General features: G+C 41.4%; 1 protein-coding gene across 1 annotated transcript; it reads left to right on the top strand.

Annotated features, from left to right (window-relative positions):
• Window positions 1-1,261: 1,261 nt before the first annotated feature.
• C1H3orf38 (chromosome 1 C3orf38 homolog) lies at window positions 1,262-6,608 on the top strand (the record flags this gene model as incomplete). The annotated part of the gene is made up of 2 exons (XM_026846828.1): window positions 1,262-1,495; window positions 5,037-6,608. Coding segments are annotated over 2 exons (798 nt in total), but the record flags the coding sequence as incomplete, so codon positions are not given.
• Window positions 6,609-23,652: the final 17,044 nt, after the last annotated feature.

Genomic DNA, 23,652 nt, shown 5'->3' with positions numbered 1-23,652 from the left:
CTGGGCGCCCCCGAGGGCGGGCGGCGGCCTCCCCGCCGCAGGGCCGCCGCGGCTTCGGCTGTGGCTGTTGGGAGCCTTGTTCCGGGGCCGGCCTGTGCACACCCGAAAGCAGCGGCGGCGGGGGAACGGCGGCTTGTTCTGGCCGAGGAACCTGCGGGCGGGCGCTGGTGGCTCGTAGCAGAATCTCAGATCTGGGGCAGTTCTTAGCCCCCCTCCCCGCTGAGCTCAGTGCTCTGCTGCGCCCCTGCCGTGCCCTCTTAGCGTTTAACAGCGTATTTAAACCCAAGTGCTTCTTGCTGTTCGCCTTAACGACACTCGCTTTCGGGTTTTGAAAGGGTAAACCATAAATCTAGTACTGAACTTGTTTATCTGTAGAATGGCGCACTTTCAGGTGTGGCCATCCCCCATCACTTCGTAGACGTTGAGATTTGTTTCATGGGTCTGACTTTTGTCTGTGAGTTACCCAGGCCGCTCAGTATATTGCCCTCCAATAGTCTCATCCAAAAAATAGGAATATGTTTCGTGTGATAGAACTCAGAGCCAAACACATTTCTTCAGAAGTTCTTAACGTGGTTTTTCTTCTTGCTTTTTTATCTACTTTTTGCAGTGCTTGTAGATTAAATCGAAAGATTTTTTTTTTTTCTTATTAGTCTTTTCCTTAACAAACTTACAGTTGTTATAGGTAACATGTTAAGTAAGTGGATGGCTTCTTTTGAAATATCACAGAGCTTTTGAAATGGAGAATGAAACCAAGCTCAGCTTTTTCTAAGTGACATGAAGCAGGGAGCCCTGGGTGATTTAATGTTAAATGAGTTTATTTTGAAATTAAGACTAGCTACATCTCAGGAAGTATAGGTGCAGGGCATTGTGTGCAAGACTCTTTATACTACCTGAAGTTTCTAACCAGCTTGAAAATACTTGAATATGAATAGTTCCATTTGGAAGAAAAAGTTGCATCCTTTTCAACAAGCTCAAATAATACATAGTAAGTTCTAAGCAGTCATTGATACTGGAAGTACGGATTATGAAGTAGCAAAGTGTTCGGTAAAAACAGCAGTGTGTTTTCAATATGTTCCCAAGTCTTTGTGTATCTTCTGTGTCTAATACCATTAGGCCAGATTTCAGTTTGCAAACAAACTTTTATGTCTTTCAGTTTCGTTTAGGCTTGTCTTGTACTGTGTTTGGAGGTGCTAGTCAGGGGTTTAGGAAGTGGCATAGGTTTGGGTTTTAGTTGTGAGAGAAGCAACTGCTAACTTGAATTTCTTTACTTGCAGAAGCCATTCATGCCATATTGGTTTACAGCCAAAATGTAGAAGAACTTTTGAAACGCAGGAAAGTCTATCGAGAAATAATTTTTAAGTATTTGGCAGCACAAGGAATTCCAGTGCCTCCTTCCTCTGAGAAACATCTACTCATTGATCGTGTAAAGCAGTACTGGAGCGGGCAGCTCACAACACATGTGTCAGAGTCAGGGGAGAGAAAACCACACACAGAGGTGAGTGCTGCTTTCTGAAAGACTTGAGGATGCTCAGCATTGCTTTCACAGGATAACCAGCGTAGATATTCTAATGTGCAGCCATAACGTGACTCTTCATCTGTATTTAGGGAGGTCTCTAACTCTTGGTTTGTTTGGGTTTTGGTTTGGTTTTGTTGTTTGTTTTTTTTCAAATACATCATTTATAGGTGTCCGTGCCAGCATATCACTTACAGGGCACAGTCTTCTGCTCTGTCTTGCTAAGTAAATTAGTGCATTTGAACTCTTAATGTGTGGGATCTTGTTCTTGCTTTTAATGTGTAAGTTGCACTGTAAGCTAAACCAGAGCATATTCACAAATAATTCTGTGGATTCAAGGACGACTGAAAACAATGTTAATGATACAGAAGCCCTGCATAGCCTCTTGTTGCTTTTTAATGTGGTGGATCTTCTTAAACTTTGGATATTGATCTGGGATTTCCAGCCATCCTACAGCCACGTTAGCGATAACACTGGTAGGGTGCAGAGCAGAGCAAAGAGATGTTGTCAATAGTAGATCATAGGGCAAAAACGTTTGTCAGCCTGGTCTAAAATGTTGCAGGGGAAGGAGGGAATGGAGAGAAAATTGCCTTTTTGTAAATCGCCTTGATCTACTTCTAGAGACAGTGCAATCAAAGTAGTGCTGTCTGTAAGTTTTTACTGTCTGTTTAGTTTTTACCTCTTACAGTTAGAGTGCAGATTGGATTTAACTGGATTTTTATATTGTTGGAATGTAAATTTGGTAGCAGTGCCAGGTCTGTGTCATTTTTTTCCCTTGATATTAGTAACACTTAATACAGTGTATAAATGTGTTTTGGGAATTAAAGGTTATTTTGAAGTTCAAAATGTTGACATTTAGCAAATCCTCGTGATGTAACGAACTTTCGGTATTTTATTTGTCTTGGATCTTTACCATGTAGTTCTAAATAACCACCTTGCTCTTTCAGGCGTTGTACTTGAGAGACCTAATGGGCAACAGCCCCACCAGCTGGACTGTTAGAGCTCTGTAGCTGTTGATAACCTCTTGCATTGAGCTTTCTCTCGGGGGCTGACTCATGAGAATTATGACTTAGCTGAGAGTTGTTTTCAAAACCATTTTTTGTGTGCATACTTTGGGAAAATAAAAATGTTGCTTTTGCACGAACACTTCCCAAATATTACCCCCTAGTAACGTAAGAAGGTAGGTAAATTCTCCAAAGTACTTAAAACGCATTCACAAAGAACGAGAAATTCAGCAGGTTTATCACATACATCTTTCTTTGCCTTTGTTTTCTCTTAATTCTTGTGGACCTCACTTTTTTTAAGAAATAGGCAACAGGAGCATACGTAACAGAATTAGAAATTAATTACATTTTTTTCACACTTTTCATACTTAATTACTTAATACTTACTTAAAGCATAATTAATTTAATACTCACTAGACTTTGACATTAGCAAACTTGACATTTGATAAGAAGTCTTGCTGTCCAGTTGCAAATACTGAGAAGCCCCACAGTATTTTAGTTCTTGTTCAAAAAGCACCTCACCTTACAGTTGGAGGTCATGTATCTTTACATTGGAAAGTTTGGATGATTTTTGTGAAGTAAAAAAATGTATCTGTTGTAAGAGAAAGCAGAGGGTAAACAAACTACATATATACAAATTAAAATTGGCTCACAGGACTCTTACTTGAGCATACGATTGTTGCCTTTTATAGCAGTGCTTCCTTTAGAAAGAAGTGTCCTCTAAACCAATTGTGTATAATCAACTTAGAAACCTGTCTTAAAAATCTAATTGCTAACAGACTAATTTTCTAAATATTTGTGCTTAAATTTTGCTCTTCTTCTACATGCAGTTGTAGACATACCAAGAATTTAACTGCTAGATTTTTTTTCCTTAGCTTAACCCGTAATAGCATCTAAAAAGTCTTACTGCTTACTTTGTTGCAGTACATATTTAGTGATACAACACTTGGGAGTTGTCACCCTCTTCTGATAAGGTTTTAATAACATGACCATTGGTTCCTCACTGCTACTTGCCTTTGCCACTTACTGTGAATTTGGCTTCAAAACTTTATACCCCCCACTTTGTTGTCAGTCTCAGCAACCCATCATTAAACTTGAGTATTATTTTGAAGTATTTCTTAGCCCCCTACTTTTTAGATGTATTTTAGGAGTGTATGTATGTAATTGTCTGCAAAACAAGAGAAAAAAAGGGCACAAGTGGTTTGTCCATACCTATGGGGAACTAGTGGAAAACGTGTTTTGAGTAGTTTCATGCTTTCTGTCACTGACCCATTCTTCTCTAAGGCTTCTAGCCAAGACAAGAATCTTTGAACCTTTTCAAATTATTCTTTGAAAGTTTAGCTGTCTGCTGATCAAAGGATTTTATGACAGTCTGAAGGAAGGATTTTATGAAGGCTGAATGGAGTTGCCTTTTTTCCCAGAGTAAGCCTGTGCTGCTGTGTGAACATCCCTGCAGCCCTCCTATCCCAGTGTCATACTGTCTCAGTCTGTTTTAAGTGATCACTTGTACAATTAGAAAAGTAACTGAGATTCCTCAAGACTTCTGTCTGTTTTGGAGGAGCAAAGGTAGCATAAGTTACGATTTTCTTTGATTTGGGCTCTTTTCCTATTAGAAATATGGTGAAGACCTACAAACATTGCTCATGAATGTGATCAAGCATCTGTTCCATGATTTTTGGCAGTCTTACTGCCAAACAGGGCTAAATTCAGGTACACGACTTGGTGGAGAAAAAGTTCTGGAACACGTTAATTCTTTGAGTTTCAATTCTTCCTGGATTAGTTGTGCATATTGTTAGCATATTCCAGTGACACAGGTAAAATACCCCCAGAAATCAGAAGTATTCTCTCAGTTTCAGGTATCAGGATGTGCATATTCAAAAGGTGACTTCCCAGTAAGTGCTGTTTGTTCGTATCAGCTGTATGAAGGTGCAGAAACCAGCACAATTCTGCAAATTAAAAGGTACCAAAAAGAATAGACTGAAGGCAACATGAAACAGGAAGAACGTGTCAACATAATTGCCTATTTATAAGCACTTTTTAGTAAATTGGTACACCTTAGTATGAGATTGGCTTTTCAGGTTGAGTCTGTATCCTTCTTGTTTTTCTGTAAACTTCTTTTGAAACTGTGAAAGCCAGTGAAAAGTTACTCAGAATAAATTTTGTGTCTCAGTGTGAGAATCCTGGACTCATGGAAGTTGCTCAGAAATTCTTCCCCTGCCTTTTTTAGTAGAACCAAGGTTTTACTTTTTGTTTATATATTGTAGACTGAGACAAAACTGAAGGACTATTCTAGCTGTAATTCAAAGAACCTACCCTGCTTCTCTGGATAAGATAATAATGATCTTAAAAGTAAATGAGATTTTACTTTGTTGTTTTTCTTCAGGTGCTCTGTCTCAGAACACTTGAAGAAGACTTAGAATATTTAAAACAAGTATTTACACAATTTTATGTTGTTCTAAGTGGTAATCTCACATGCCAAGGATAAATAGTTCTAAGGAAAAAAATGTGCTTGGTTGCAGAGTCGTGGAGAGAGACAAAAGTCACCACAAGATGACATTCATGATCTAGGAGAAGAATTCTGTCAATGGTTCTTCAAACTCCTGAATTCTCAACATCCCTTGGGAGTAAAATCTGAAGAAAGATGGGGACCACAGCATTTTTGGGAGGATGCCAAAATGAAGTTCTGTTACAACACGTTAGAAAAAAACATGGAAGAATATGTTGGTGCAGAAATGGTGAGCCTTCGTCTGCTGTCCTTGGTTAAAGAAGAATATCTTCTATTCAACCCTAATTTGAATGCCAGTGGACTGAAATGTGTCATGTCTCCACATGGGTTAGTACTGGTGGCAGTGGCTGGCACGCTACATAGAGACAATACTTGTCTGGGCATCTTTGAACAAATTTTTGGACTCATTAGCTGTCCTGTTAGGGACAATACCTGGAAAATAAAAGTTGTGAATCTTAAAGTAGTTGGACAGAATGTTCTGGAGCCTGGGATGCAAATCGAGAAACCCTCCATAAAATACGAGTCATACCAACTGCAAGAGTTGTATGATGGGAAAGAACTGAGTGTGAAGCTCTGAAATTCTGAGCAGTTTTTTCACAGCTGAATGTGGGACCACACACCCCTTGTAGTGCATAGTTGAATATTGAAATGGTTGCAGCCATGAGATGTTGTCTCTTTTTTGAGTCAGACTTGCTGGATGACAAACTGAGATACAGAGTCTAAGGTATTAATACAAGCAATGCTTTTGGGCACCTTTCTGAGTGTTAACAAATATTTCAGAGTATTATTTTAGATTTTGTACTGTAGTTAAGAATGGAGTTACTTTGGTTACTCTTGGTTATGAAACATGGTTACATTTAAATATGGGTTGGCAGCAGTATGTAATGAACTAGATGACACAGGGTTCACAGTCTTCAGGTTGTTTCTCTTCAGGTCTCCAGTTTAAACTCTTGCCTGAGTTGTAACAGAAAGTCATTACATCTGCCTTTTGGAAATTAGGATTGGTGAGTGTCTTAAGTGGACATCTAAGTCTCGAGAAAACCATCTGCAGCCTTAGGAGTTTTTGGAGAGAACAGACAAAATACTGTGAATGGAGTCTGCTGCCATTTATGTTCTAAATGTAGTTCCGTCACGGTACCGTTGAAGTTTTTTCTCTTTGGGTTAATAGCTTCCTTTCCTTTATTACTGATGGTTCCAACTTCATAGTGAATACAGAAAGACTCTCTGTTGTTCTATCTATGTCCCCAAGCAGACAAATTTGAGATGGTTGCCCAGGCATCCATTTCTAGCATTGACTCTCCTGGATCAAGCAGTCGATTTCATGACTTAGAGCAGCACTGTATGAACCAAATGCTTTGATAATTATTTTGTATATACTTACAACAGAGTTTTTAATATATTAGTTGTGATTTTTGTATGTGTTCTTCAATTAAGAATTTTATCTAGTTTAAGCTGCTATATTACATTGACTAGAAGTCAATTTGTTAACACTGGGCAGTTACGACAGGTGATATTAAATAATCCAGTTACTACTTAATAACAAATTATTGCTGTTGTAGAACTTGCATTTTTCTACCTTTTTTTTTTAAAAAAAAATCATAAGTGATTAGAGGCAAAACGAGATGAAAACTTTTTTTGCAGCTTGCTTGGATTGTTTGGGAGTTTTATTTTAATTTTGTAGTTTCACCAATACAAGTTGTGGAAATGGAAACATTCCCTGTAACATGGGAAAAGTTCTTTTGGTTTTAATATTTGTTGAAGATGACATATGTTAAAACTGTGGGTGGGTGATGGGAAACAATAAGATTCAGGTATGCACAAAACTGTTTTTTATGAACAGTCTGAATCTCAAGTACTCTTTAAAAATTTCTAAAATAATTTATTTTGTGAGCAAAAGTTCAGATATGGTGTTAAAATATTCTTTCTCAATAAACAGTTGAGTTGTGGCTTCTTCAGCTATTGATGTATAATAAATAAAAATCAACATGGATTTAAAAATTTGAAGAAGTGGTTTCATTGCATGTTTTGAGAATTGCATTCCTCTTTAGGTAAGGACAAAAGCCTACCTAAAGGCCTAAATGGGCACCTTTTCAACATTCAGTATGACAGTCTGTAATTCAACTAAATATTTTGTCATTTGCAGAATGGTACTTTGTAACTGGCAGTGTAGTTATTACTTTGGTCAGCGTGTTAAATACAAACATGACTAAGGGTGTAGGTTTTTGTTATTGCTTTAAGCTGTTGTGGTGTGGGCAGCCCCCTTCCTCCACTCAGGTCCATGTCCTTGCTTCCTTCTTGTGCCAGCATTGATGCTTGGGCTAACTCTGAACAAATGAACTCGTCAGAAACCCTTCAGGCTGATCAGCTCCGTAAGAGGGCTGACCACACAAGTGGTAGCATCAGTTTGAGGAACAGAGATGAGAATTTGCTTTTTTTTGTTGACAACCTGGATTTTTGTGGGATTAATCAAGTGACCAGATAGCGGTCTCTGTTAGTTCTTACATTCCAGAGGTTTATGTTTGATAACTTCAAAATACTGAATGAAGGAGCATTGCGATAAATCAGCTTTTTACTAAGGCTGGTATCTAATCAACTTGTCCTTACTCCTTCAGTTCTCCTACACAAAGTATGCAAGAAAATGTTAAATTGTCACAGCCTCTCTGTAAATCTCTGTTGTGTTGCTGTGTGGAGTAGGTGCTCTATGATGTGCTGTATGATTTACTGATGACCTGTTGGTGCAGTTGCTGCTCATGCATTGTTGGTCAGGCTGTTAGGAATCTACATTAGCCTGTGCTCATTAGCTGCTGAATGATAACTGATTTTTGTAGCAGCTAATTTTGATGTGTGTTTATGTGGAACTTCGAATTGTAGTTACTGAGCAGCAGCTGGTATTGGCAGTTGATGAGAAGTTGCCTGTGATGAGCACCAGTTATTATCACAGGCTGCTGCTGCAAAATGCAGGAAGCGTACAGTATCTGCTCTCTGCAATCCCACCACCTAAATAATTGGTAGGCACTGGCAGTCAACTGATGCTGAATAACTGGTTTTGTAGTTATTAACTGTATGACTTTTTATCCTGTGATAGCCCTTCCTTTTTTTTTTTTTTTTTTTTTCTTCCAGGCCTGCACTTCCTCTTTCAAAAGTGTACTCATCACTTCTAAATGCATTTTATTTCTGCTTGGAAATAAATGATTCCAGTTTTAGATGTTTTTTTAGACTCTCCATCTTGCAAGGAGGCAGAACTGGGCTTTGAAAGCTGCTACCTATTTGCAGTGAGTTGTAGGGGAGGCAGAGAAGCGATGGTGCCTCTTGCTTCTTGATGTTTCATGTATGTTGAAGCATGTTCGTTTTGTGCCATGTGAGAGTTGTGAGGTCGTAGCTGCAATACTGCACCACAGGATATCACAGGTATTTTTCTGCTGTTCTGATTATTGTTTATAGTACGTATCCCGACTAGGAGTTCAGAATTCAGTTTTCAAATCATTGTCACATTCTGATATTTTTTTTTTAAGAATAGAAAAACACTAACTGCAGAGTAAATTTGAGAAGGTACTTCTAGTTTAAGCCTGACTTGAAGAAAAAAAAAAAAAGTACTTGTTTAAGTGGAGTGCAGCCAAAAAACTTGAAATACTTATGGAATTGATTTCATCACTCCCTCTAGATGCTGCTGTTCAGAGCTGAAGTAACTTCTGATTGGTTTATCTTTGGCCATTTTAGTTGCTTTTAGGAGATAAAAAAAAAAAAAAGTAAAACTCCTTCAAGACTGTTTTCATCAATTTTTCTCTGAAAACTTTCCCCTTAGTCAAGGCTCAAGACAAATATTTTCAGTAACAGTTTCTTATGTCTATTACTACTACTTAAGATGAAATGCTAAATTTATATTTTCTACATCTATCTCTGGGAATTAATTTGATAGTAAGAAAAATACTGATTTGCAACAAAGCAGGCAGAACTTTTGAGTTGTATAAATGTTGAACAGTGGAAATCGTGACCCTCTCTTCTAATCAGCCACACCAGATGGTTTTAATCTTTTTCTCTCTGAAGTTGGAAGCTTGAATGTCTTAAAGCAATATATGAGCAGAACCTCTGTGATCATGCAGGCCAGCAGTCTTACTGGAGGTTATGCTGTATTACTTTGGCTGCGCTTACTCTCCTTATGCAGAAGAAGAAAAGTAATCACTGAGAGACCTGACAGAGAGCATTAAACAAGTTCTGACTTGTGTCTGTGGTCTAAATATCCAGCAGTGCTCCACTGCATGTTATTTTATCAAGCTTGTAATAGTAATGAAAGAAATGTGTTCTCTTCGGATGTTCATTTCCTCCATGAAATTAAATTACGTGTATTGAGGAATTTGTAAAAGGTGTCTAATATTCTTCATCTGTGTCCTGCTTGCTTAGTAATCTGAGGAGGAGATCTTCAGGTTGATGACTAGTCTTCAGCAAAATACTTGTAGGTTGTATTTTTTCCCCCTCATAAATTCTAAAGGTAGATGAACATTGCCTTTGCAGACTCACTGTTTGTCTTGATGTTTCATAATGTGGCATTAAGCGAGCTGTCAGTTTAACTGTTTCCTACGTTCGGTTCCCTGAACTTAAAAACTTCCATGCTTATTTCAAGTACTATTTCAGAAGTTGTGGATTCTTCATTGCTGCTGGAGAGACTATTTCACATCTCGGATTAGCTTTAGTTTATTAGTTCACAAATTTGTTGTTGAGGAAAAATATTTGTTTGGAATTGTGATAGTTTTCTCACCTGAAATGTTTGCGAGCAATAGCATTTCTCACAGTGGCTGCAGAATACCTACAGTCCTCTTCCTGTATCTTAATCAAAATTAGGGAGGATGGAAATGACAGAGTTTCCCTGCTAAGCATTCTATGAAAGGGCAGGATCTTAATTAATGTAGGGGTTCTGGATGCCTTCAGAAGCATATAGTTATTAGTTGTTGTTTTGAAATGGGAAGCTAACAGTAACTCGGACATGACGAGCTGCTCAGGACGTTTCTTCCAGCTAAGGGTTGTGCAGGCTTGGCCGGTTGGAAGAAGAGCCTGCTGTAGGACATGGGGGCAGGCAGATGTCTGCAGGAGAATCAGCTGTGCTAACTCAGCTTCTGCTCCATCGTTTCAGCAGATACTTGTGCTGTGTTTTTTTCAGAAGAAGCTGTAGGCAACTCGTTTAATGCAGTACACCTTGTAGGCATGGATTTTTATGCTTTTCAAATAGTATGAATTTGACGATTTGTAAAATCTTTACTAACTTTTTCAGCAGTTGATATAATTTGCATAAGTCAAATGCTTTTTGTAGCCTGCAGCTGAAACTGACTTAGTATGAATCATATAATTGTTTAAAGAGAGCTACGGATCTAAAGATGGTGATGAAACGTGTAAAGTTCATCCTACAGGATGATGCCAGGCAGTGGCAGAAGAAATCCTAGTGTTAGAAAACGTGAGAGGTGATTGCAGCAGCAAGACTGTATCGTTGCAGAGTACTGTATATTTGAACTATCTGTATGTTTTATTGAATGTGAAGATTTACTGTTAATGTGCATAATGTGTAATGTGCATATACTTTGCCAGCATGACTGGAACTTCAGTGTTTTCTTCTATCAGTGTTCAAGCACCACCTGCTGCAATATTTTTTTTTAGCTTGTGACTGATTTCTTCAAACTCTACTGAGAGAACACAAGATTAACTGTTAAGAACATAACTGGAGGACAAGAAGGTTTGCTTGAAATACTGTTTTTTCTCTAATTCTCAGTTATTTTGGACAACTGTCACATACTTTTGACACTTTGACATCAATCGGTTTTGAAGACTCACAGATATTTGAGTGGAGTCTAAAGATGGACAATTAATGCCACATTCTTTTTAGATGCTTCTTCTAATGTATGCTCATTTTTGAAATTCAGTGTTGAAGCACTTAGAAGATCATGAATTGAAGAAGCAGCTAAATAAAGCATTCCAGGTGATGAACTTTAGCATTTCTTTATCGTTCTGCTTTTATTTTTTTCCTGTTCTAATTGTCTTCACTATGGCAGGAAATTTTCCATGTTCCCTTGTCATGAGACATTTCTGCTTCATTTTGCATAGCTTGCTGCTTCTTGAAATCTTTTATCTAGCTCGATAGCTTGTTCTTTTACCCCTGAGTGTTTGAGAAGGGTAAGTTCTGCTAGGTGATCAAGTTTTGTTAAAAGAGAAATGCAGGTCTTCAGTAAAGAGAGCAAAAATCATAGGATTTGGCCTTTAGCTCATGCGATGTACTTCAGTGTTCAAAGGATTTAGGTTCTGAACATTTACTGCAGATTGAAAGTTTCTTATTTCAGGAAAGAAAGTAGAAATCCCCAATTAAATGTAGTGTTTCTCTCCCAGCTTGGAATTAACAGGAACTGCTGTCAACAACTATTTTTCCAGGTGTACTTCACTCTGAACCCTCAGGCTCTGGTTTTGAGTCTGATATATTCACCAACACAGAACATTGGGCTCTCTGGCCTTTGGTACAGTGACGACATACTGACAGTGCAGCTGGCAGTTCAAATACTACTAATATCAGGGACTGTAGTAGCCGGAGCTGGAAAAGTGATAAACCCATTCAGTCCACTCATCAGTAAAGACTGATAAAAGATGGGTAAGCAAGGCAGTTTATGTGGGCCTATGTGCAAGGAAGGTTGGGGACAAGCAGCTGGCAACTGCTTGCTGTGACCACAGCTGGACTTGCTGGAGTGCCTCAATTAATCAAGGAGGAGAAGACGTTAAAGAGCAGAATTTTAGGTATTCTAGCCACAGTTCCACCGGTGTCAAAATCCTTAAACCGAGCTTCTGAGTTTCAGTTTGTGACTGATGTGAAGTTAAGCCTCTCTCCGCAAAGGTTAATTAGCCGTATGCTATCTAAGCAAACCTGGAACGTGCAGCGGTGCCAGTCGATTGCAAGGAATCCTCTTTTTAAAACCGATTCTCAGCTCTTAGTAGGAGAAAGGGACGCCCTCGTGTAACTGTAGGGGTAGTAACAGTGCCGTAACCCTGCCTGCGGGTGTGCGGGGCGCCGTCTCGGCAGGCAGAATGGCCTTGTGGTGACATCTGGTGGCAGATTCATTGCTTGTCTCCGCGTGTACGCCGGGCGTGCCCGGCTCTCGCAGGCACAGGCACTCGGGGCTGGCTCTGGAGGCAGGGGAGGAAGGGCCTGCTTTACCCCTTTCCTTGCTGGCAACAAAATGGCCTGGCATTGCCAGCGGCTCCCTTGCCTTGATCAAAAGGAGGGCTTGAAGGCACGATGGCAAGCAGTGATATTCAGGAAACCTGTTGTTCTAGGGCTGTAGAGGGAAACATGGTGATGAGGCGGCTTCCTGGAAATAAAATTTCAGCTGACTTGTTAGCAAATGCATTTCTTTTGGCATCTGCTTCCCTATTTTTTTTTTTTTTTTTTCCCAGAGTGCCTGGGATCCTGAAAGCAGCACAGTTGCTGTTTCTCAATATTGCTTGTAACTTCAAATCATAGTTACCTCTCAGGCCCAACAAAAGGAAGATCACCCTCATTCAGAGGTAGTCCATAGCCCTCTGCATCATTGCGTTGTGCTGTGTTCAAAGTGTACCTTTTTTTTTTTTTTTTTTTTCAAGGAAAGAGCCAAATTAAATACAGTAGAAATGCATAGCCCGTCACATTTCCCATAGAGTAGATGAGAAGTAAGAAACTTTCTATCTTGCTTTGACAAACTTATATAGAGAACAAAAATGTAGAATTTATTGGTCTTGTTACCAGTAGTAATTGCACATATAGAGGCTCTTTAGAGACACGTATTAGAACAAAGCAAAGGCTTTTGTGATAGTCTTATTTGTGTGGAAAGGCAATGGTTCAAGCTGTACTGACTTCAGTAGTAAAATTGCAATAACGAGCATCCAGAAAGCCACCAACAGTCATTACCTGTTAAAGCAGCTGTAGTTGTTCTTCACATAGGTAGTTGCACAGCTTGCCAGGCAAGTTTATGTGCTTAGAAAGGAGAGGGCATGCAGCTTGGCAGTTCCTCTGTTCTGCTTTTTTGGTCCCTTTGGCCCCTGCTCTGGAAGAGGCAGGCCTCTGCTGGAAGGAACAAGGGATGTGTGATTTGTGCGCACCTGACTCTTTGCACTCTGAGAGCACACTTGCAAGGGGACTAACATCACGGTGTACGTGCCACCATAAATCATCTATTTTAAAAACAGTAAAAGCCAAAGCTGCTCATCTAGATGAGGTTTTGGTGCCTTGCCAGCATTTTTCTGCATGAGACTATTGAAAGAAAGGAAATGGCGATTTTGAGTAATTTGACTGTGATTTAACAAAACAGAGGTTCAGATTTTATCTTGGAGCTTTCTCACTCCTGAGCTGCTGAAGTCTGCCCCGAGCCTGGTGGCTTGTGTCTGAGGACATCAAACGAAGAAAAAGAATAGTTACCATCCCTAACAATGGGCAGGAGCAGCTTTCAGGCAAGGAATGATTGAACAGACTACAGCTCCTCCACCAGGAGAGGTGGCAGCAGGGAATAGTAACTCCACACCTCGTTGCTGTAAGAATTGGGGAATCGAGTAAAACTTGTAGGTGGCAGGTAGAAAACAAGGAGGAGATGCTTCTTCCCACTTAGTTAAGTGTCAGGGAAGAGTTTTCAATCTTTGAGTTTTTCCCTTTTCTTTTAATGTATTTTCTACATGTTTGCTACCGTTCTTTTTTTTTTTTTTTCTTTTTCCTTTCGTATCTAGTTGGATTGCAGTATCTCATCCTTCAGGACAGGCTTTTTGAGTCTTCAGATGTCTTGTGACTTGCCTGAGGAGACCTAGGTACTCTACATCCTTCCAGCTACACAAACAGTTGGGGACGGGAAGCAGCTCCTGTGGTAAAAATAATAATAGATAATTGACCTATTTATCACAGCTGTCTTTTGCATGTTGGCATTTCTAGCTTCTTCCTCTCTCTTAGGTTACTTCTCAAAGATAATAGGGTATGACCATATCTCTTCTTTTAATATACAAACCTTTAGTCTCCCGGGAAGAAGCACATCCCATGGCCAGCACAGATCCCATCATGACATGAATCTGCTCTTTGTATCGCAACTGAGGCACTAGGAATTCTCTTCTGTGAAATACCAGTGAAATTAAGGAGCAGTGAGCATACACATATTGGTGGAATTTGTCTCCATCTCCAAGTGTCCGTTGAAGCAGCTTGGCTAACTCCAAGTGCACTATTTGAACAGCCATTTTATAATTCCAAATTACCAAACCAGGTGTTTGGTTTTTCCTCCTAGCAAATTGCTGAAGCTCACAAGTATATGGAAAAACATGTTTTTACATTCTGTCTTGACAGCTGTCCATTGGTACCAAAAAGGCTATTTTAGATACTCATCATTGTCATCGGATCATCTAGGTAATGTGGGTGAGTGTTGTGCATGGATTTCTGCTCGCTCTGGCTGGTTTTGTCCTAGAGTTGAACCATCTACAGGGTTTTGAGTGCTTCCACTCAAAAGTGAAAGTGGAAGTCAGGAGGCTGTTTTTGAAGAAAATTTCATGTTTGCTACCTCACACACAATCAATGTGGTTTGATTCACCCTACAAAGCACCCTTGGAGCATGTACTCTGAGTTCCCTCTGGCCAAAAACCAGTCTAGAGACATCCTCCAGCCCTGCACCTGAGGTACCCTGCTCCCTTTGAGGCAGGCAGTCTGCAGGACTGGAGCTAGCTGGCAGAAAACACACACAACCATCACCACCACACCACCAATATATGTACAGTTTGTGTGCTGGCAGCATCTCAGCAACAGCTGTTTCATGCTCCTGTTGCACAGCACTGTTTTCTAATGTAAACACAATTTAGGGGTGTTGAAAATGGTATTATAGCCTCCTTAGAAATAAATTAATGTGTGCATATATGTACATACAAATTTTAACAAGTCTTTCACTTTCTGGCATTTCCCTTACTAGAATTACATTTCAAATGGAGTAATAGTTCCTTTTTAACAGCAATAAGCATAAGACATCATGTCAGTACTTGTTCATCTATTCCTTTTTCTCAGTTCATTGGTATTATTTATTGCATGGCTGGATTTTGAGTATTAATGAATTCTTCTCAAAGTTTGCATTTTTTATTGAAATAAATTGATCCTTTTAATATCTCTTCAGTAATTATGGGTTTAGATATATTTGCACAGTGCCCTAGCTCTAACAAGATTAGCGGCGAGAAAATCCCATTCTCAAGATTAGTGTGACGTATTGAGTTGAACTTTAGGATTTTACTCTGGTGTTTTCATTATGGAGGTTTATAACAGAAAACCGCTTTGTCTTCAATTACTTGCTAGCTGACATGCATCTGAGATGCTCAGATGAATCGTCATTTATTTCTGAAATGAGAAACTGCAGTATATGAGAAGAAAACGCTTTAATCACCGCTATTAGAAATAGTTGTTATGGGACTTAAAGGATCTCAATATTTTCAATTTTCGATTCAGTTTTCAATTTTGTCTGTAGCACGCATTATCACATTTGGGACAGACTGACAGTGACCTAACTGTGAGCTGCGTGTACTGGCCTGTTGCAAAGGGAGATAGCCGTGTATGCATACTCACTGGCTACAGTTCCGGCAAAGGCCATGAGATACATCACCCTGAGGTAATGTAAAGGAATGTAAAGTTGAAATACTTTATGCACCTGCCTTGCTGATGCCTGATATTGTTCAGTACTTTGTGTGTGTTAGATTTGTGCCTCTGTAAAAGATTTGTATACAGTAGTGTAAATAAGATGGAAGCCTTCTAAGGTAAGGTCGAATTTAATTTGGGATTATGTGTCACAGACAAAAAATGTCTTGACTGACTGGAGGAATTTTTATGTGACTGAATTTACTGCCAATTATCACTAAGTTTTAATTGCTGATCTGAGGGTTGAGAAGAAGGAAAACAAATTAAAAAACCCACTTAGGGAAACTCTGTTCCTCTCCCTTCCCTGGGGTCAACTTCAGTCAAACATCTTCTTGGTCTCCCCTTCGCTTGCTTTTGCCATGTTGTTACCCTGAGTAGCTCAGGAATGCCCCTGCCCTGGCGTGGGTGGCCAGCGAGCCTCAGTCTCTCAGGGATGTCTCTGCCCCAGTGTGGGCTGGCTGCGGTCCCTCAGGGTTGTCCCTGCCCCAGGGGGTGGCCCTCAGCTGTGCCCTACCTTGGCACTGAGCACCTCCTTTCAAGTGTGTCTCCAGCTGTGTCCCCAACAACATCTTCTACAGGTCTCCTGCATCTTCCAGGGTGTTGCCAGCCCCTTGCAGCTGCCACACTCTGAAATGTGTCTGAGCTGGGGGGCTGTGCGCTTCCCTGTCTGCCCGCAGACCTATTTCTTCATTAAAACTGATGTTGGTGCTGCTGAGCCTGCGACAGAAACTGATAGATAGGCGTGCTACTGTGGGGCATACAACTTTGCAGCTACTATAACAATCATAAAAGTCTCTTTCCAGCTGTCTTCAACAACTGCTTTCCCCAGACGTAAAGGGAAAGGTGTCTGCCAGGTGCAGGAGAATAATATACAATTTGCTTTGATGCCAGTGAAGGGTTAATAGTGAGGACAAGGGCTTTCTGAGGAACAAAAGGGCAAATTCTTCCAGTGCTAAACAGTCTTCCATATTATTGGCCCAAACTGGGATTTTCTTATTAATCTGTCAGGTTTTATAGTGGGAGCCCAGGACACCTGGGTCGTGAACTCACCACGCACAGTACAAGTGAGAAGAAAGTGATGTGACAAGACAGCAATTGCTTCAGCCCAGCATGCCACCCATTTGCAGCGGGCTGGTAAACAAGGACCATCTCACCAGTATACTGACCAGTGATAATAAAACAATTTCATAAAAACTTTCTGTTAAAGCATTCTAATTAAAACACCACTAGAGGGTTTTGCATCAGGGAGAACCAACCACAAGCAATTTTGCCCTGGGAGTGCGAACACCATGTTTGCTCTAATGCTCTTACAACGTAACAGAGGGCTTTGATTCAAGCCTGAAGAAAGTTGGATGCTCACAAGCTATAACTGACAAACTTTGGCAGCCATCTGACACTGCTAACTATGATGTATATAATTTTTTTAAACCCTGCCATGGAAAATATGTGGCTGCGGGTTCCAAGTAATCAAAGGCTCTACAGGGAGAAACTGGTCTGTAGATGACTCCTTTTGGTGGTCTCGTGACATAAGAGACAGCTCTACAGCTCCTTGGAAAGACCACCGATCCTGTCCTTCAATGGCCCTGGGCAGAGGGAAGAGTGTCTGGTTATCCTGAAACGTGTTTCTTGGATGTGTGACTCCACATGTAGAAAGTTGCTAAGCAAAAGCATCCTACAGCTTGCTTGTAATGTACTGGTTCCTTCTGCACAAAGAAATAAGCTGTGATTTCTCATGCTGGAAGGCAGAAGCTTTCTATATGTTTGGAATTTTAATTAGTAACTATGCCATGTTGTAATTGCATGCAGGTCGTGCAGTTACCTAGGCAGTGTTTTGGGACAGCTACGTTTGTCTAATTCACTTGTACGGAGAGTGCCCTAAATCTGGGTTTGTATTAGAAAGCACATGTTATATCCCATCGTGTGCTTCCCTTGACCTCATGTACCCTGTAGAAGGCCATGAGAATTAGAGACCACCTATTTTCTTTCCTGCTTACAGTAACTAAAGCATTAAAAATTAGGGAACAGACATAAAAGAAAATTATTTTTACTTCTGTTATCTTCTAGTTCTCACCCCTTTCGTACTGGATATATTTCCAGATTGTTTCCCTTACTATGTTTTTTTCTTCTCCTCAACACAAGAGAAAGATTTCGCTACAAAAGGAGGACAGATTAACCCCTTCACCTTGAAATACTGAGCTCTTTGCTTCACTTAAGAGGAGTACTATTTTGTGTGGGAGATGGTGGTTGCTCAAGTCACTTCCCACATTTCAAATCTTTAAGGTCTATTTTTAATCTGGCAAATCCTAACTAGGTTAGGTAGACTTGCCAGGTACAAAAGTGAGTACTCTATGTACTACTTCTGTAGAGATACGCTTTTTGTAGTATTATGGTTTTTGAGCAGAAGTAAAATTGGGCCAGCTTCAGATCCCAGGCCAAAAATGAAGGGCTGATAGATTGGATTTATATTTGTAATTACTTTTTCACGGTGTAGTTTGATCTCTGCAGGTGGAAGCTATCAGATGAACTTTGTGCTCCTGAATTGACAGTATTTAGCATGTTTTAATTTCAAATTCTCCTTTTCTTGCATTCATTCTTTTCTTTGGATGTATAGGTGGCCTGCTCTCTGGTTTTCTTAATGACTCACATATTGCCCACTCTCCTATCTAACTTTGGTGCTCTGTGGAGTATCTCCGTTGCTGAGTACACACCAGGCAGTGTCCTCAAGGAACAGTGCCAGATTGAATATTGCAAGCTCATTAGGGTGTTTTGGGTTTTGTTTTTTGTTTCTTTTTCTTTTAGTTTTAAATCCCAAGGTGTATCACAAAATCCAAGGTGTGTAGAAGGGGAAGTAAGTTGTCTCTTGCAGTAGCACTGGTGATTGCTGTCTTGGTTATGTAAATTGTGTCTGAATGCATTTGTTCTCATATTTAATGTACAGACAGAACTGACCATTTTTATTCTCAGCTGAAACAACATTTGGCATTGATCAAGTCACTTTCTTTTTCTAATTTCATGCTATTCCTGAAGAGTTACTCACACAACTCCTTGCCTCCTGATGTTTTTCTTAGGGTTGGTGGTACATCTGACAGCACTGTTACCTCTGTATTTCCTTGATAGGTGGGTTTGAGAGCAAACAAAAACCTCTGTTCCTTTCCTTCAGCAGCACCTGAGTTAGGTGTGTCCTCTGTATATACCCAGGGCAGGAAACACTCTCACAGCATTCCTAATGATTCTGCAAGATCTTACTAAGATGAAGCTGGTTTGTGGAGAATGTCTGTTGATCTGTGTGCTGGGTTGGTGTGGTGGGGGGTTTTGGTAGCGGGGGAGGGGGCTATAGCAGTGTCCCCCTGTGAGAACCTTCTCAAAGCTCCCCCGGCTCCAAGTTGGACCCTCCTTTGCACCAAGGCCATGCCAGTTAGCGACTGTGGCTGCACCTCTGAGATGTAGAAGGAGAACCTGGGAGGAGGAGTGCGAGTTGTGAGGAGGACACCTGTACAAACACTGAGGTCAGTAGAGGAAAGGAGGAGGCAGGGGGGGAGGAGTGCCAGAGCAGCCCATGGTGCGAGGGCAGGTTCTGCCCCTGCAGCCCACAAAGGTCACCGGTGGAGCAGATGCCACCTGCAGCCCGTGGAGCTCCCCACGCCAGAGCAGGTGGCTGCACCCGAATAAGGTCGGGACTCTGAGGGAAAAAGCCCCTGCTGCTGCAGTTCGGTGCTGGGAGGACTGCAACATGTGGGGGTGACCCACGCCAGAGCAACACAGGAATGGCTGCAGCCTGTGGGAAGGATTTATGCCAGAGAAAGTTTGCTGTGTCCTGAGAGGGACACCACACTGGAGCAGGAGGAGGGAGTGGTGGACTGACCATAACACCCCATTCCCTGCCCTCTGTGCCACTGGAAATCGGGAACAAAAGCAGCCCGGGAAGAAGCAGGGGGGGAAGGTATTTTTAAGATGTGGTAATGCTTCTCACTGTCCCACTCTGTTAAGTGATGTTGTTACTGTTTGAATTAAAGTGATGTTCTTTTTCTTGCCTGAGCTGTTTGGTGCTCAGTTCCTTTTGGGCTCAACCACAACAATCTGAAAAACACCAGTTTGAATGCTGGAATGAACCGGACTTTTTGACCTGGGCAGTAGAGAGAAGTTTATATGCCTGTAATTGTCTTCTAAGACTATTACTGTGTGTGCAGATGATGCAAGGAGGTGTGGTAAGGAACGCAGCTTTTCAGGATGAACTAGGTGTCTTTCCTTCAAGTCTATAAGAATGGTGAGACAGTGGCAGAGGTTGCCCAGAGCAGCTGTGGCTGCCCCCTCCCTGGCAGTGTTCCAGGCCAGGCTGGACGGGGCTTTGAGCAACCTGGGCTAGTGGAAGGGGTCCCTGCCCATGGCAGGGGGGTGGAACTAGGTGGTCTTTAAGGTCCCTCCCAACCCAAACCATTCTATGATTCTTCTGTTTCTATGTAAATCCCTGGTGTGTGTGTATAGGAGAGAACCGCTAATGGCTGTCACAAGAGTATCAACAGGCTTTGACTTGCGAGCAGTATGCTAATGTTGTGCTAGCTGTTGTGGGGAAAGCACAATCCATGTGTACTTTCCTGGTGTACTCCTGGCTTTGCTGGAATACAAAGAGTAATAAAGAGAGCCAAGACTTTTCCTGGGTGTAGGCGGCTTCGTCGAGGTGTTGATCACTTTAAATGTCTTGAAGGAAACAAAGTGGCAGCATAGTTGTGAGGGGACCGTGACCCACTGTGGGCAAGGGGATGGTCCCCTCTGCTCTGACCTCTGGGGAACCACAGGGGCCAGGGAGGTCTGTCCACTTGCAACATACACCTGAGGAGAAAATGCAGTAATATCAAAATATAATATAAAAGACTTTAGTAAGCACTCAGGACCTTGATTTTGAGAAGTCAGGGAAAAGACTATTTTCCAGCACTTCCTTCCGTGTGGCTTTTTTCATACTTTTCAGCTCATACATGAGCCAAGTTTTGGAATCCATAGCAACAGGTTAGGGGGGAGTAGGTTTTGGGTTTTTTGGTTTTTTTTGGGGGGTTGGATTTTTTTTTTTTAGGCTTTGTTTCATGTCAGGACTTTGAACGCTCTGCAGAGACACAGCTCGAACCTGATGAAGTTGTGCTGATGCCTTTGGCTGGTTCTGTTGGCTCCATCCAGAGAGTAGGAAAGGGTTGAACTGTTTTCCGAGGAAACAGATTTTTCAGATAAAGTCCTGTAGGAAGAGCTGTGAGTTAGGAGTGCTGAGCTAAAATGTTTTGTTCTATTTCAATTGGCAAAGTCCAACGAGAGGAAGGTGATAGCTTCCAGCTCTGTTGATGTGTAGGAGCAGAGAAGAAATGCTCAGTCGTCTTCTCCTCCACCTCCAAGTAAAAATGGGATCATAAGGAGTGAAACTGGCATGTTCTGTAGCTCTTAACAGCAAATGGGTTTGGCTTTTGCTGTGCTCCAGCCTGCATTCATGTTTGTGCAGATAAAAAAAAATATTTTAATTTGTTGTTGGATTGGAGATACAAACTTGTGACACTATCCTATTAGGATGATAGAAAGTGTGTGGCTTTTGTTGTGAGGAAAGCTTTTATAAAGATCTCACATGTCCATATAATGACACTTTGAAAATCAAACTGCAATCCAGTTCAAGTGACTGTATATAATGTAGCTGTAACTCATTATGAAAAAAATCAGTCAATAGGGTTATTATCGGATACTAAATCATATCTTATAATTGGACGTTTCTCTTGTGTTGTATGTGCCTAGTAATGCAGATGACTGCATTCTGGTATGATCAAAGATCTTACTCAAAATTTACACACTGTAAATTGCTGTACAGCATAAACACTCCTCAAGTCTGCTTCCTTTGTCAGTAGCTGGTAACGGTTATAGTAGCTGGTAAATGTAAAGGATACAAAAAAAAAAAAAAATTAGCTATTTGTCTGGCGATGTTAAGCTTCGTTCTGGTCCTTGAAATTAATTCTAATGGCTGTGGTGTCAATGGCATTGAATGTGGCTCTTTGGGACAAAGTAATGGCAGTATAGAGCAGTGGCAGCAGCACAGGGGGTTGGTGCTGAGGGACTGGAAGATGGAGAATAGGAAAAGATGATGATGGAGCCAGTGAGGGTGAGGCATGAAAAAATGGCATCTTCTATTCACCCTGAAATGTGGCAGGCATCAGTGATCACGGTAGTGGTAGGCAGAAGTGATGGTTTTCTCAAACTGGGCAGCTTCCAAAAGATTGTTGGAAAATTATTCAGAGGTAAAAATCAGAATTACAGCCAACACTCAGCTACATACTTATTCAGAGCTGAACTTCACAACAGCTGCAGTTGTTATACTGTTTTGCAGATCTAACACTTCCAAGATGTGGAAAATAAAATTCAGGATGAATTTTAAGAACGTAATAGAAATAACTAGTGTGGCAGATGTAGATTTAGGGTATTCTGCACATTCTGAAGGATTTGTTTTTAATGTGAAGCATGTACCTTCACACTCTGTAACATGTGCTCTGATTCACTGACAGATTCGTTTTGCACAGTCCCGCTGGAATATTGGCACTCACACCATCTATAAACAGACAGTCAAGGTTTGTGTCTGTCAGGACTCTACTTCATTTTATTTCCCGCATGGTCTTTGGGGGTGGGAAGAAAGGGAATTAATCAAAAGAAGCATGCGATTCTCCCTCCCTCCTTCCCTTTATTTATTTAGTTTTGAACTTGAAAGCTTTCTGAACTCTTTATTATTCCCAGAGTTCATTTTTTATTCTTTTCCCCAATAGGAAAGCAGCTGATCTCAGCAGGTGAGGGGCAGGGCGATCAGCTGTCAGAGACAAAAGGCAATTCAAGAGACCATCACAGAGATAAGGCGTCCTCTGGTGATTACCTTGGTTGATTCTGTGAAGGGAATAGGGTGCAGATGAACGAGAAGGGTGAGGAGCGTCTGGTTATCTGCTACCAGGGGTAGGAGGGTGGAAGTAGGTGCCATGTTGAGCTGGGCTGGATGCTGGCATGAGCAGGCACAGGGCATGGGCTTCTAGAGGTCACCCTGGAGAAATTTGCCTTTGCATGTATAATGTGTTATGCCCAAGGAGGGTGTGCATAGTTGTACATGATTGCCTTCTGCCTGACAAATTTCACGAAGACAGAAACCACAGTGTGTGTGCTGTACTAGCAGTGTTCCTGTATGGGATATTTTGTCTGCGCTAGCTCATCAGAAAGAAAAAGCCCTACAAGCAACAGTCCCTTAGCGCCAGTGGTAGGAGACGGCATGAAAGTCTTGATCAAGTGATTATACATATTAAAGGTAATCTATAATATCTTTTGGGGCCAGTGAATCCATAGTTCATGACCACCAGCACAGAACAATGTCATGCCACACAGCACAAGTTCACTTCGAGGATGGGCCAAGTAGTTGCCTGCAGAAAGCTCGCAATAACTAGATTTCCTCTACAGAAAGGAATCTCCTTCCAGGAAAGAGCCTTTCAGCTGTAATTTGCAATAAACCAGGTGCAATTACAAAATTACAATGGAAACATTCAAGTTAGGAAAAGAAATGCCCCTTGAGGTGCGGGGTGGTTCAGAGACACATTTTCAACTGCCAGCAAGTTAGAAAAAGGAGAGTGCATCCCCACTTGCTGATGACTGTTCACGACTTGCTGAAGTTTACCCTAAAACCAGAGGCTGCGGCAGTTACGCTGCAGACAGAGCTGCGAACCCTTGACAAACCAGACCTCTGGCCGTTCCCCAACCGACCAAGCAGCGAGAGCGCGAGAAAGCAGGGAAGAACGGCCTGCGAGAAGGAGCCGAGGCCGGGCGAGGCGGCGCCACAACCGAGCGCACCCCGGCACCGCTCGGCGCAAAGGCACCGCGCCCAGCCCAGCCTTGCCGGACGGGCTGCAACCCCCCCAGCGGCGGCAGCGCCCTCAGCCCTACACCTCTCCAAAAAAAAAAAAAAAAAAAAAAAAAAAAAAAAAAAAAAAAAAAA

Source organism: Athene cunicularia (assembly GCF_003259725.1).
Source record: "Athene cunicularia isolate RWA chromosome 1 unlocalized genomic scaffold, athCun1 chr1_part1, whole genome shotgun sequence".
Taxonomy (NCBI): domain Eukaryota; kingdom Metazoa; phylum Chordata; class Aves; order Strigiformes; family Strigidae; genus Athene; species Athene cunicularia.
The sequence above is the reverse complement of the archived record's forward strand: the minus strand, read 5'-3'. Positions and strand labels throughout refer to the sequence as shown.